We start from the raw sequence: 12510 nt of genomic DNA on the forward strand, positions 1-12510 counted from the left end.
AGCAAAGGATCAAGGTTCGATTCCCTAGGACCCACCTTAACCAAGATGCACAAGGGGGCGCACGCGTCTGGAGTTTGTTTACAGTGGCTGGAGGCCCTGGCGCGCCCATTCTCTTCCCCTGTTTTCCTGTTAAATAAATAAAAATATTTTTTAAAATCCAAGTTATTTTGCCTTGTAGCAAAAACCCAGAACCTGGGCTTTGCAGCACAGTAGTTCGAACTTAGAATTTTTTTTTTCTCCTTGCCGGCTTACTCGATTAAACTTTCTGTCAGATTACATCTTCGTGCGCTGCATTGGCTATCGGGTGTGCTCTATGCCCTCTCCCAGTCCACTGGGCAGCTGGAAGTCTTCAGTGATCTCCCTTCCCGCCCTGCCCCCATCAGGGATGTAAGATGACTGTTTCCCTCCCCCTTTTTCCAGATGTATGTCTGCCAAAGACCCCCCCCCCCCCAGTGTAGAAGATGATGGATGAGGACCTGAGAGTCAGACTGACTGGTGGGAAAGTGTTGAACCCTTGAAAGAGGGGAAAGGGAAGTGAGGGGGGTAGGGTTGGAGTGGATTTCTAAACACTCCAGCTCACTCGCTCCCGTTAACTTTGCTCCGATCTCCCACTGCGCTCCGGAATTGTGGTGTATTTTCTCATTTCAAATCCCCAATCTACTCAGGGGCACCCCGAATATTTGTTTGCAGCTCCTTCCTTTCCGCAAGATTGTACACGCTCCAGCCCTCTCCCGGGCTTCCTCCGCGCAGGTCCCTCCCAATTCTTTTACTATTCTCTGGTTTGGGGTGGAGGGGAGGAAAGGAGGCGGAGCTGTGCTCTCTCGCCCTGTACCTTTAAGAGGAGTCGGCTCCTCCCCTTTCGGAATCGCGGTCTGACGCGGGATGACAGCAGCGAGTTCGGTATGTCTATGCAAATAAGTTCTCCCTCCGGGCCAATAGGGAGCGGAGGTGCCGGAACCACGGACCAATGGGGCGGGGGCGCTGGGGCTCACCATATAAGGAGCGGCCTCGCCATAAAAGGAAACATTGTATCTCTTTATATGGGGGGAAGGGTCGGGGGATCCCTCCGCCGCCAGCGCGTGGTCCCGGCCCCCTCCACCCGCTTGTCTCGGCCGTGGCCAGCAGCCCCTGCCCCCCCGGGGGGACGCTGACGGCCGCCGGGCGCGCCGCCCCAGCATACGGACAGGGGGCGCTGCGCACGGCCTGGGGCAACCCGGGCCACAGGGGCAGGAAAGTGAGGGCCCAGGCCGGCCCCGGGCGTGCAGGGGCCCCGGTGTTCGCGGCGGCGTCCGCGGCAGCGATAGCCGCTCTAGCAAGCAGCGCGAGTACCGGGGTTCACGGTGAAGCCGATGGCGGCGGGAGCGGCAGCGGTTCCCATTCCTCGCTGAACTGCCCGTCCACTCGTCTTGCATCGAGCGCCATGTTACCGAGCCAAGCTGGGGCCGCGGCGGCTCTGGGCCGGGGATCGGCCTTAGGGGGCAGCTTGAACCGGACCCCGACGGGGCGGCCGGGCAGTGGAGGCGGTGGCGGGACTCGTGGGGCCAACGGGGGCAGGGTACCCGGGAACGGCGCGGGACTCGGAGCGGGCCGCTTGGAGAGGGAGGCTGCAGCGGCCGCTGCAACCACCCCGGCGCCCACCGCTGGGGCCCTTTACAGCGGCAGCGAGGGCGACTCGGAGTCGGGCGAGGAGGAGGAGCTGGGCGCCGAGCGGCGCGGCCTGAAGAGGAGCCTGAGCGAGATGGAGCTCGGCGTGGTGGTCGGTGGGCCCGAAGCATCGGCGGCCGCCACCGGGGGTTACGGTCCGGTGAGCGGAGCAGTGAGCGGGGCCAAGCCGGGTAAGAAGACCCGGGGCCGCGTGAAGATCAAGATGGAGTTCATCGACAACAAGCTGCGGCGCTACACGACCTTCAGCAAGAGGAAGACGGGCATCATGAAGAAGGTAATAAGGGGACGGACGGGGCTGGAGGCTTGCGGGAGGCCACCGGGGACCCGGGGAGGGTGGGTGGGTGGGTGCGCGCACGGGGGAGCCCCGGGAGCCAGGCTAGAGAGCAGAGGCGGAGGTGAGAGGCGGTGAGTCCGCTGGAGGTGTGTGGGAGGGGATGGCTGGACCCTGGAAGGGAGAAAGGGGAGGGGCCGCCAGGAAAATGTGGGGAGAGGGGAGATAGATTGCCGCGAACAGCTGGGATGGAGGGGGAAAGGCACCCAGGTGGGAGTGACCGGCGCGCCAGAGAAGGCGAGGGTCCTGATGGAGTGCAGGAGTAGTAAGCAGGGGCGGTCAGGAAGGTGGATAACCGGACGCGGGGGTCCAGTGTGTCCTGGTGTTCCGAAAGGTTGGTGGGTAGGCCAGGAGCAGAAAGAGGTCTGCAGACTAAGGCTGGAGCTAGCATGTGTGGGAGGAAGGTGGGCATCACTAGAGTTGGGTGTAAGCTTGACGCACCAGGTGAGGGAGTAGGGTATGAGAACTGCTTGTTGCCCAGGAGTAGCAAGCTAGAGGACCAAGTCCCGCCCTGACCATGTGTCTTCTGTCGCTTTCTCTGGAAATCTCGGGCTGCCTGCCTGCCTCAGACTGGTGGCAAATAGAGTTTCCAGTCCATAGGGCGAATGAGTCTATGAAGTTTGGGAGGAAATCAGAAAGATTTGTAGAGGTTTCAGGAAATTCCTTCTCTGCCAGTCAACACCAGTAAAATGCGGTTGAGGAAAGAAGTCATCTTGGGGTGTAAAAGATACAGGAAGGGATGGAAGCAGAGGAACTGGGAAACCAGGAGCTCTCACTTGGAGGACCAGTGTTTTTATCTGTCCCATGTGGAAACTGGGATTGCTTTTAAGGTGGGTTTGTTGGGAATCCCTTTTCTGGGGCTCATGTCAGAACATTCGGTGCAAACTTAGCTCCCATCACTTCATGCATTCTAGTATGAGTGTCCTTTGATCACCAGTAGAGAAGGTTTTGGGAGAGGGTGGTTCCGACCTGCCTTCCCAAGTGGGAGGAAGAAAAAGGGGCAGCGCAGTGTTATAGAAGTTAGGCTATGGCAACAGGTTAGAGCCTGTGCCGTTCCTGGAACATGAAAGCTTGGCCCTTAGGTGGTCCCTACCATTAATGTGATGCGTGAATTCCAGTGTGGGAAAGACCTCACTCCGTCCCTGTGACAGTGAAGAGGGAGTGGACCTCTGAGTCTCTAGGCACCAAGCTCATGTTGAGCAGCTTAACTGGGTCCCTAAATGTCGCCTCCCCTCCCCCGATGTAGAGTGAGAAAGGTGGGCTTTGAATATTTGCTTGGAGTATCTGGGGTCAGCTCCTTTTCAAGGGGAAGCATGCGTGGGTTTTCTTTCCCTACCTCACCTTCAGATACCTGATAGGAACCCCGTTAGAGACACTAGACATGAAGGTTATTATGGCAGTAGGGGCTGGAGATCACCGTGCCATGCTTCTCTTTCCTCCTTACTGAGGAAAGTGGACAGAAAAACTTTTGTTGACCTGCCCATCTTCCCCCTTCCTCTCCTCCCCCAGGCCTATGAGCTGTCCACGCTGACAGGGACCCAGGTGCTGTTGCTGGTGGCCAGTGAGACGGGCCATGTGTATACCTTTGCCACCCGTAAACTCCAGCCCATGATCACCAGTGAGACTGGCAAGGCACTGATTCAGACCTGCCTCAACTCGCCAGACTCTCCACCCCGCTCAGACCCCACCACAGACCAGAGAATGAGTGCCACTGGCTTTGAAGAGCCGGATCTCACCTACCAGGTGTCGGAGTCTGACAGCAGTGGGGAGACCAAGGTGTGTTTGGGTCACCTATGTGAGGGGAGGGAAGGAAAAGAAGGTCCCTTTCCCTCCTTGGCCCAGTACAGGTACATAGATGCTCCCCCCATCGATGTGGAGCCAAGCCAGGGTTAGTGCCCCCTTAGCCTAGGGGACAGGTGTCCATCCTCCATTCCTGACAGGAGGCCGGCCCCCTAGATAAGCGGGCGGCCTCCGTGCCCATATAAGGCCGGCTCGGGCTCCACGCCGGCCTCCCGCCCGCAGTCGCTTGCCTGGCAGGGCCTGTGCATTCCTCCCGCCAGCTGTCTCCCCGCTGGGGGCGGGGGTGTCGCTTAGCCCTGCCCTCCCGGCAGGCTGGGTCGCCCGGGAGTAGGAAGGGATCGCTCCAGGTCTTAGGGTCCTGGGAACCCAGCACTGTTGGCAGGCGGGCGGTCAGGCTGGGCGGGGGTTGGGGGAATCACTACCTTAACTAGATGGCTTGCGTGACCCGGGATGTCAGGGCCCCGGGCGGTTAGAGAGCGCCTTCGCTGGCTGCTAGGGATGCCGGCCCCGGCTCACGCCTCCTCCTTCCTTTTCCCGGTAAGGGAGGGGCGGGGTTTCTTCCTGCTTTCTGTCCGAGGAGCTCCCACCTCTGGGCGGCCCTTAGCCAACTGACCAATGGAAAGAAGGAGCAGTGTTTGCCTTAGCAACGCTTCGGCCAATCAGGAGCCTTGAACCCCGCTGCTTAGCAAACATCCTGGGCTAACGCAGCCCGGCCTGCCTCTGCTTGATGTAGGCTTGATGGCTTGGATCCTGGCTCCTGGCTTCTAAGAACCGAGGTCCTCTGAGGAGAGAGGGTTCCAGGTTTCACCTTCTTTTACTTATCTTTAATCGATCATTTTCAGACCCTTGTGACTCTCATTTGCATGCAGGGAATTGTAGTGGGCAAGTCCCATAGTAGTTTGTCTTAAACACTGGGCATAAACTGCTTCATTTGCAAACCTTCAAGATGTCTCTCAAACCCTAAGTTCCCTGAAAAAAAATCCTTGTCTCAGAACTTGGCAGTTTAGACCTGTGAGATCTTTTTTAAATTATGCATAAACCCAACCCTCTCTTATTTTTGGAACAGGAAAACAGGCTTACACAAAGGAAGTAATTATCTTAGGGTCACATAGATGGTCATCGTCACCAGAACTAGGAACAGACCCTGGGTGAGAGAGCCACAGGCCATCATAAGAACAGTAAATGTCTATTTTGGTCTTGTCATATGCCAGGGATGACTCCTTAAGTGGTTTTATGTATGTTAGCATAGATCCCAATGTTTTTTAGGCGTTAGCCTATTGTATCCAAACAACCTATGGGATAGATTTTTATTTATTTATTTATTTATTTTGATTTTTCAAGGTAAGGTCTCACTCTAGTCCAGGCTGAATTGGAATTCAGTATGTAGTCTCAGAGTGGCCCTGAACTCATGGTGATCCTCTTACCTCTGTCTCCCAAGTGCTGTGATTAAAGGCATGTGCCACTACACCCGGCTGCCATTTCTTACATTATTTTTCAAATTAAAAAAAAAGTTTACTTATTTTTATTTGCAAGCAGAGAGAGATGGGAGAGAGACAGAGAGAATAGGCATGCCAGGGCCTCCAGCTGCTGCAAAGAAACTCCAGATGTATGTGACACTTTGTGCATCTGGCTTTACATGGGTACTGGAATTGAATTTGTGTCATTAGCTTTTGCAGGCAATGCCTTAACTGTGCCTTAGCTGCTAAGCCATCTCTCCAGCTCTTACTTTTTTTTAAAAATTTCTTTTGAATTTATGGCATTTTCAAGTAAAATTGGTTTTTGTTGACTCTCATCCCTCCTCCTTCCCCATTCCTCCTATTTTTTATTTTCTTAAAAAATATTTTCATTTATTTGAGAGAAAGAGGCAGATGGGGGGGAGTGAATGGGTGCATCAGGTCCTCCTGCTGCTGCAAATAAACTCCAGATGTATGCACCATCTCCTGGGGAATCAAACCTAGGTCCTTTGGCTTTGCAGGCAAATGCCTTAACCACTAAGCAACCTCTCCAGCCATATATATATGTTTTGAGACAGGGTCTCTTTCTGTAGCCCAGGCTGGCCTTGGACTTGCAGCAGTCCTCCTGCCTCAACCTCCCAAACCCTGGGATTACAAACATACACCACCTTGCCCAGCAGCAGCACTGTAACTTGTCCAGGCTGCAGCTGGAATTTTTTTTTTTTAATTTTTAAAATTTATTTATTTGAGAGCAACAGACACAGAGAGAGAGACAGACAGAGAGAGAGAGAGAATGGGTGCGCCAGGGCTTCCAGCCTCTGCAAACAAACTCCAGATGCGTGCGCCCCCTTGTGCATCTGGCTAACGTGGGACCTGGGGAACCGAGCCTCGAACCGGGGTCCTTAGGCTTCACAGGCAAGCGCTTAACCGCTAAGCCATCTCTCCAGTCCTGCAGCTGGAATTTTAACCCAAGCACAGTGATTTCAGCCCGAGTTCTCAGCTCCCGCAAAGCGGCTCTAAGGCAAGGTGTGCTAGAAGCTCACTGCGCCGTCTCTGCTCTGGGTGCAGGACACACTGAAGCCCGCGTTCACCGTCACCAACCTGCCGGGCACCACCTCTACCATCCAGACCGCACCCAGCACCTCAACCACCATGCAGGTCAGCAGTGGCCCTTCCTTCCCCATCACCAACTACCTGGCACCTGTGTCTGCCAGCGTCAGCCCCAGTGCTGTCAGCAGTGCCAACGGGACTGTGCTGAAGAGTACAGGCAGTGGCCCTGTCTCCTCTGGGGGCCTTATGCAGCTGCCTACCAGCTTCACCCTCATGCCTGGTGAGTCACAAGACAGATCTGCCCTCCGTGGGGCAGACTGAGCATGTCAAGAGTGGGTTTAGGGCTGGCACCAGGACAACCTCTTTCTTTGCTCAGGAGGGAGCAAACGCAGGTTAGAGCCTGAGACAGCCTTCTTATGTTCTGTTGAAAAGAGGAGGCCTCGGCCACCAAGACCCCTGCTGTCTGAATTGAGAAAGGCAATAGTACTGCTTTTGTGTAGCTAGCCCAGTCTTGTTCCTTTATTACCCTGGAGACAGTAAACATTCTACTACTACTCCAGCTTGACCACGGCCTTAATGGGTCAAGGCTAGCTCCTGGGTTAACCCAAGAAAGTGGGGGCAAGGCCTCAGGTAGAAGGAACAAGGAAGCCCCTGGGGAGGCATGAAGGACCTCTTTGGCTCCCAGAGAAGATGGTGATGGGAGTTGGGGGCTAGTGTGCCAGACCCTGGGACAGGGCTATCCATGTATGTTTGGGGGAGGTGGCCAGTGGACAGGATGGAGCTCAAGTAAGACACTGTGTCTCATAGGTGGGGCAGTGGCCCAGCAGGTCCCTGTGCAGGCCATTCAGGTGCATCAGGCCCCACAGCAAGCTTCTCCCTCTCGCGACAGCAGCACAGACCTCACGCAGACCTCCTCCAGCGGGACAGGTATAACTTACATCATTGTCACCCTCCATGCCCTGCTCTCCACAGGAGGCCTAGCAGTAAGTGCCCAGCAGTGTCTCTCCTGTACCCAAGGCCAGATTATTTCTAAAGTAGATACTGTGGCTTTTGACCTTATCTTTAATGGGAAAGTCAGGAGAGAGTGACTGAGTTTTGCATGCTGCCCTGCAGTGGGGGTGTGGAATTTAGGAGGAAAATTAGAGACCACAGAGAAGTTATTGGCCCAAAGACACAATATTCACATAATAACCAGGAAGGCACAATTGGAGCAGTTGTCTCCATACAGGTTTCTCTTAAGTATCTTGGGTCATGTCAGAAATGTTGAGGCACTCCAAGTTATTTTGTTATTGTTATAACCTCATTGCACAATGTGGTCTAGAGACTGGAAACCCCAAATTATCTGAGGGCTTATGGAGGTGCAGAATCTTAAGTGTCACCCCAAACCTACTGAATCAAAATCTGCATTGTAACAAGCTTCCCACATAACTGTACCTATGTTAACATTTGAGAAGTGCCTGCTTTACAGACACATTTGTTTTGGTTGGGCGTGGTGGTGAACACCTTTAACCCTGGCTGAAGTAGGAGGATCGCTGTGAGTTCAAGGCCAGCCTGAGACTACATAATAAATTCCAGGTCAGCCTGGGCTACAGCGAGACCCTACCTCAAAAAAAAAAAAATAAAATAAAGATGTATTTGTTAAATGTGCCTGCTTAGAAGATGTATTTGTTAAGTCTTAAGTTTAGGAAGAGGGAGGAGGAAGAGCAAAAGAAAAATGGGGGTGATGGAGTTTCCTAGAAGGGTGAGTTTCCTGGTAGTGGGCCAGTTCCTGTTATCTCAGGATCTGGAACAGAACTCGGGGGCTAGGCAATCCAGTGCCATCAAGTGATAGGACCACTTCTTACTTTATGACAGGGAACAGAGAAAGTCTTTTGTGAAGCTTGTAACCTAAGACATGACATGGGAACTGGAATCCTGGGGTGGGATGGTACCAGTAGGGACCAGTGCCCAGCTCCCTGATGTGTGTCTGTGTTTTCCAGTGACGTTGCCCGCCACCATCATGACGTCGTCCGTGCCCACAACTGTGGGTGGCCACATGATGTACCCTAGCCCCCATGCAGTGATGTATGCCCCCACCTCGGGCCTGGCTGATGGCAGCCTCACCGTGCTCAATGCCTTCTCCCAGGCACCGTCCACCATGCAGGTGTCCCACAGCCAGGTCCAGGAGCAAGGTGAGGGAAGGGCCAGGGCTGAAGCAAGGAGGACCACTTCCTCCCTTACACACCCAGACGTCCCCCAGCCTCCACGCTGAGATGCATACGCTCACATCCACTCAGACGCTCACACGTATTGCTACGCGCGCGCACACACACAGAGACACACCCGACACTCATACCTGCTTCACTTGGGCACTCATGCACACTTACCACAGGCACCCTCACCCACTGGGTGAGACACCTTGGGACATTCACCCTCGGGCACTGACGTCAGAGGCTGACCAGCACTTGGCTCCTGATTTCCACCCTTCTATCTGGTTCCTCCTGAGCAAGCCGGGGAATATCCCCTGTGCTTTCCCACGCAGGTGGAGTCCCCCAGGTGTTCCTGACAGCGCCTTCAGGGACAGTGCAGATCCCCGTTTCTGCAGTCCAGCTTCACCAGGTAAGTGGGGCACCTCATACCCCATCCCACCAGCCTCTTCTATCTCCCGGGTCCCGTCTGCGTTTCTGCTCAGGCCTGTGACGGGCCAGCAGGGGGCACCCGAGCCCACTGCCCCCCCTCTTTTCCTCACACCCCTCCTTCCCACAGATGGCTGTGATCGGGCAGCAGGCTGGGAGCAGCAGCAACCTCACCGAGCTGCAGGTGGTGAACTTGGACGCCACCCACAGCACCAAGAGTGAATGATCCGCCCGCCGCCCTGGACACATGGCCCAAGGGATGGCACCACTTATTTATTGTTGCCTTTTCACGTTTTCTTTACACACACGTTGACGGGCCGCAGGAGGGAGGCGGGGAGAAGGAGTGGGCAGCCACCGGACTATGCCCTCTCACTCCAGCCAAAGAAACGGGCCTGCCCGCCCTCCACCTGGCCTCGCTCACCCTCTCCTCCTCCCTTCACCTCCCATTGCTGATGGTAGGGCTGCTCCTCTCCCTCTTCAGGCTCCCCCTCGCCAGCTTGGCTCCATGTTTGCCATGAGTATTAGCTTACCCAACGGGACTGTGCCCCGCCTTCCCACTCACGGGCCTTTTGTGGGACCGGGCACTTTGTCCTCCCCTGAGGAAGCAGTTGGGACCCTTTCTCCAGCCTCTTTGCTGACCTCAGGTCAGCGCTGTGTCTGCCACAGGCTGGATCAAAAGAGTCCTGCCCCCTCAGGAAGCCAGCTGGGGAGATGGGGGCTTCTTCCCTCATGCCACCGCCCTCTGCCCCTTCAGCTCCTGAGTAGCTGGGCCTGTGCACTGGGCAGGTCCCTGGGACCACCTGCCCTGCCTTGCCACTCCCTTGGACCTCCAGGGGCTCTTGGGTTGGAGGGAACCACCAGCGTTCCCTTCTCCCCCTTGTCTTCCCCCCTTCCTCCCAGCTGCTTTACTTAAAGTTGATTTTGAACTTTTTATTTGAGGAGACTAAGTGAAAACAAATCTATAAATATATATTTTTAAAATATTTAACTTTTTTTTAATGGCGTTTTTCTCATCCCCCCCCCTACCTGCCCAAACTCCCCTTCCCTGGGGAGCCCTTAGGCTCCCCAGTACTGGCTGGGCTCCTGGGGACAGAGCCACCCCCTGAACTCTCGGGGTCCACCAGTGTATGTTGAGGGGGACAGATTCTGGGATTGACCTGCCCTGGGTTGTTTCCAGGAGAAAGCCAGGGAAGGGGCCCTCAGGCCTTGCCCCCAATAGGGTAGGGAAGGGCACCCACAGTTCTGGGCCTCTGTTACCCTTTTGGGCTATTGCTAGGAAGAGGGGGACCAAACGTGGGGGGGTGTCAGAGGCAACTGATTTCATTTGTGCCACATCCACGGGCGTTGCAGCCTTGCGCTCCCCCAGGGCTGCTGTTGCCTGGGGCCCAAGTTGCAGTGAGCAGGGTGGGGTGTGGGAGGTGGGGAGATGCAGGAATGGGGGTCAGGAACGGGCGGCTCTCCCAGGGAGCAGCTACTGTAACTTTTTTTAAATTAAGACAAAAAAGCCTTGAAGAAAATGACTTTATTTTTCTAAGCGTAACCTCAGTATTTATGTAATTTGTACAGGGGCCCTGCCCCATCCCCTAGGGCCCCTTGAGGGCAGGCCAGCATGGGGGAGGGTATTTTACCCTGTGTCAGCCGACCTTCACACCACCTGTGTCCAGAAAGCTTTTTCCGAAGGGGCAGTTGAAGTGGTGTTTTATTAACCCTTTGCTTAACTGCCTTCGGGAGGAACAAGCCTGCTTCTGCGATTAGGTGAAAGGGTGGGGGAAAATTTTACGCACAGCCTAGGTATCAAGGGGATGATTTGCCAACCTGTTTGAGAACCCCAACCTCTAAGTCCCCGTTGCTGTCTTGTCCCAGTTGGGGGCGCCAAGATGGAAGTCACCTTTCTGGGCTTTCTCCTAAAGATAGCTGGGGTATTTATGGGTGGCTTTCAAGGCTGGGGCATGATAAATCAGGGGCCAGCCAGAGTGAGGGAGCTTGGGACTCAGGTCTGTAACTGCCCAGCCCCTTTCTCTGCTCTGGTCTCACTCCACCACCACGCACGCAAGCACTCCCCACTCCCCCGCCCATGGGAGGAGACGATGATGAATTCCTCCTCACAAAAGACAGACCCAGTGAGTGAATCAGGCAAAGTGCTTATAATGTGTGTCGTGTGAGCATGGCCGTGGGAGAACACGCGTGTCAGGGATGAGGTGGCATTTTTAATGCGCTGCGGCCCTTGGTGTTTCCCTTCCTGGTGGTTCTGAGGTATGTGTGTGTGTGCGTGCACGCGTGCATGCCCATGCGTGAGTGTATGTGCCCGCGTGCCAGGGTGAATGTATGTGTGTGGATGCATGTGTGCGTGTCAGTGGTTTCTACTTCTCCTGGGATACTAACCCAGGGATAGTGGACATGGTCACAGTCCTATGTACAGAGCTTTCTTTTGTATTAAAAAAAAATACTCTTTCAATAAATGTATCATTTTTGTGCACAGACTGGTGTCTTTGGTTGTGTCTTTGGGATCTTTTCACCATAGGGAGGGGGGAGTAAACACAAACTGCCTGCTCAGTGCTGGGGAGATGGCTCAGCAGTTAAAGGCGTTTGTTTACAAAGCCTGTCAGCCTAGGTTGCCAGGTTTGATTCCCCAGTATCCATCCATGTAAAGCCAGATGTGCCAAGAGGCATGTGCACTCGGAATTCGTGTCCAGCAGCAAGAGGCCTTGGCACACCTGTTTATTCTCTCTCAATCTGTTCATAAATAAATAAAAGTATTTAGAAAATGAAAGAGTTAAGGGGATTTAGGACCATTTAACTCTATGATTTAAGAAATGAGGGGGGAAGCATGGTGGCATAGGCCTTTCATCTCAGCACTCAGGAGGCAGAGATAGGATCACGGGAGACTATATATTGAATTGCAGGTCAGCGTGAGCTAGAGTGAGACCCTACCTCGAAAAACAAAAGAAATGTGTGTGTGGGGGGAGGGGAATACAGCTCATGTGTTTGGTCTCCAGCACCAGTCAACTGTAATACCAGCACTCAGGAAGTGAGGGGCAGAGGGATCACAAGTTCAAAGTCATCTTTGGCTACAAAGCAAGTTCCAGGCAAGCCCCTGCTACATGGGACCCTGTTTCAAACACACACACACGCGATCGCTATGAGTTCGAGGCCACCCTGAGACTACAGAGTGAATTTCAAGTCAGCCTGGGCTAGAGCTAGACCCTGCCTCGAAAAACAAAACAAAAAACAACAACAACAACAACAAAAAGGCAAATTGGCAGCAAGCAGTACCCTAAAATATTGCGGAGAGGTTTTGGGAAATTCACAAGACGGATGGGAAAAGTCAAAGGACAGCAGTAGTCCTGGAGTGGGAGTGTACCCGGAGTGGAGGACAGTACTGTGGGAGATCAAGGACGGAGAAGGCAGATTCAGGGGGCTTCACACCTGGCTGGGGACGCACAGCGGAGGGGAGCGGCGGGACTCGAACCCAGGCTCCTCCCGCACCGGCCCCGCGTCCCCCGCCCGCGCGGGCGCGCGGCCACCCGCGGGCGGGCAGTACGCATGCCCCGCTCCCCCGCGCGCGCCGTCGCGCCGCGCTCAGCGTGGGCCGCGG

General features: G+C 54.7%; 1 protein-coding gene across 1 annotated transcript; it reads left to right on the forward strand.

Annotated features, from left to right (window-relative positions):
- Positions 1-1207: 1207 nt before the first annotated feature.
- Positions 1208-11395, forward strand: Srf (serum response factor). Its single transcript, XM_004649476.2, has 7 exons — positions 1208-1939; positions 3506-3772; positions 6319-6580; positions 7108-7227; positions 8280-8471; positions 8822-8898; positions 9046-11395. Exons 1-7 carry the CDS (start codon positions 1421-1423, stop codon positions 9139-9141), a joined length of 1533 nt encoding a protein of 510 aa, XP_004649533.1. The 5' UTR covers positions 1208-1420; the 3' UTR covers positions 9142-11395.
- The last annotated feature ends 1115 nt before the right edge of the window (positions 11396-12510 follow it).

This window comes from Jaculus jaculus, chromosome 8 (assembly GCF_020740685.1).
Source record: "Jaculus jaculus isolate mJacJac1 chromosome 8, mJacJac1.mat.Y.cur, whole genome shotgun sequence".
Classification (NCBI taxonomy): Eukaryota; Metazoa; Chordata; class Mammalia; order Rodentia; family Dipodidae; genus Jaculus; species Jaculus jaculus.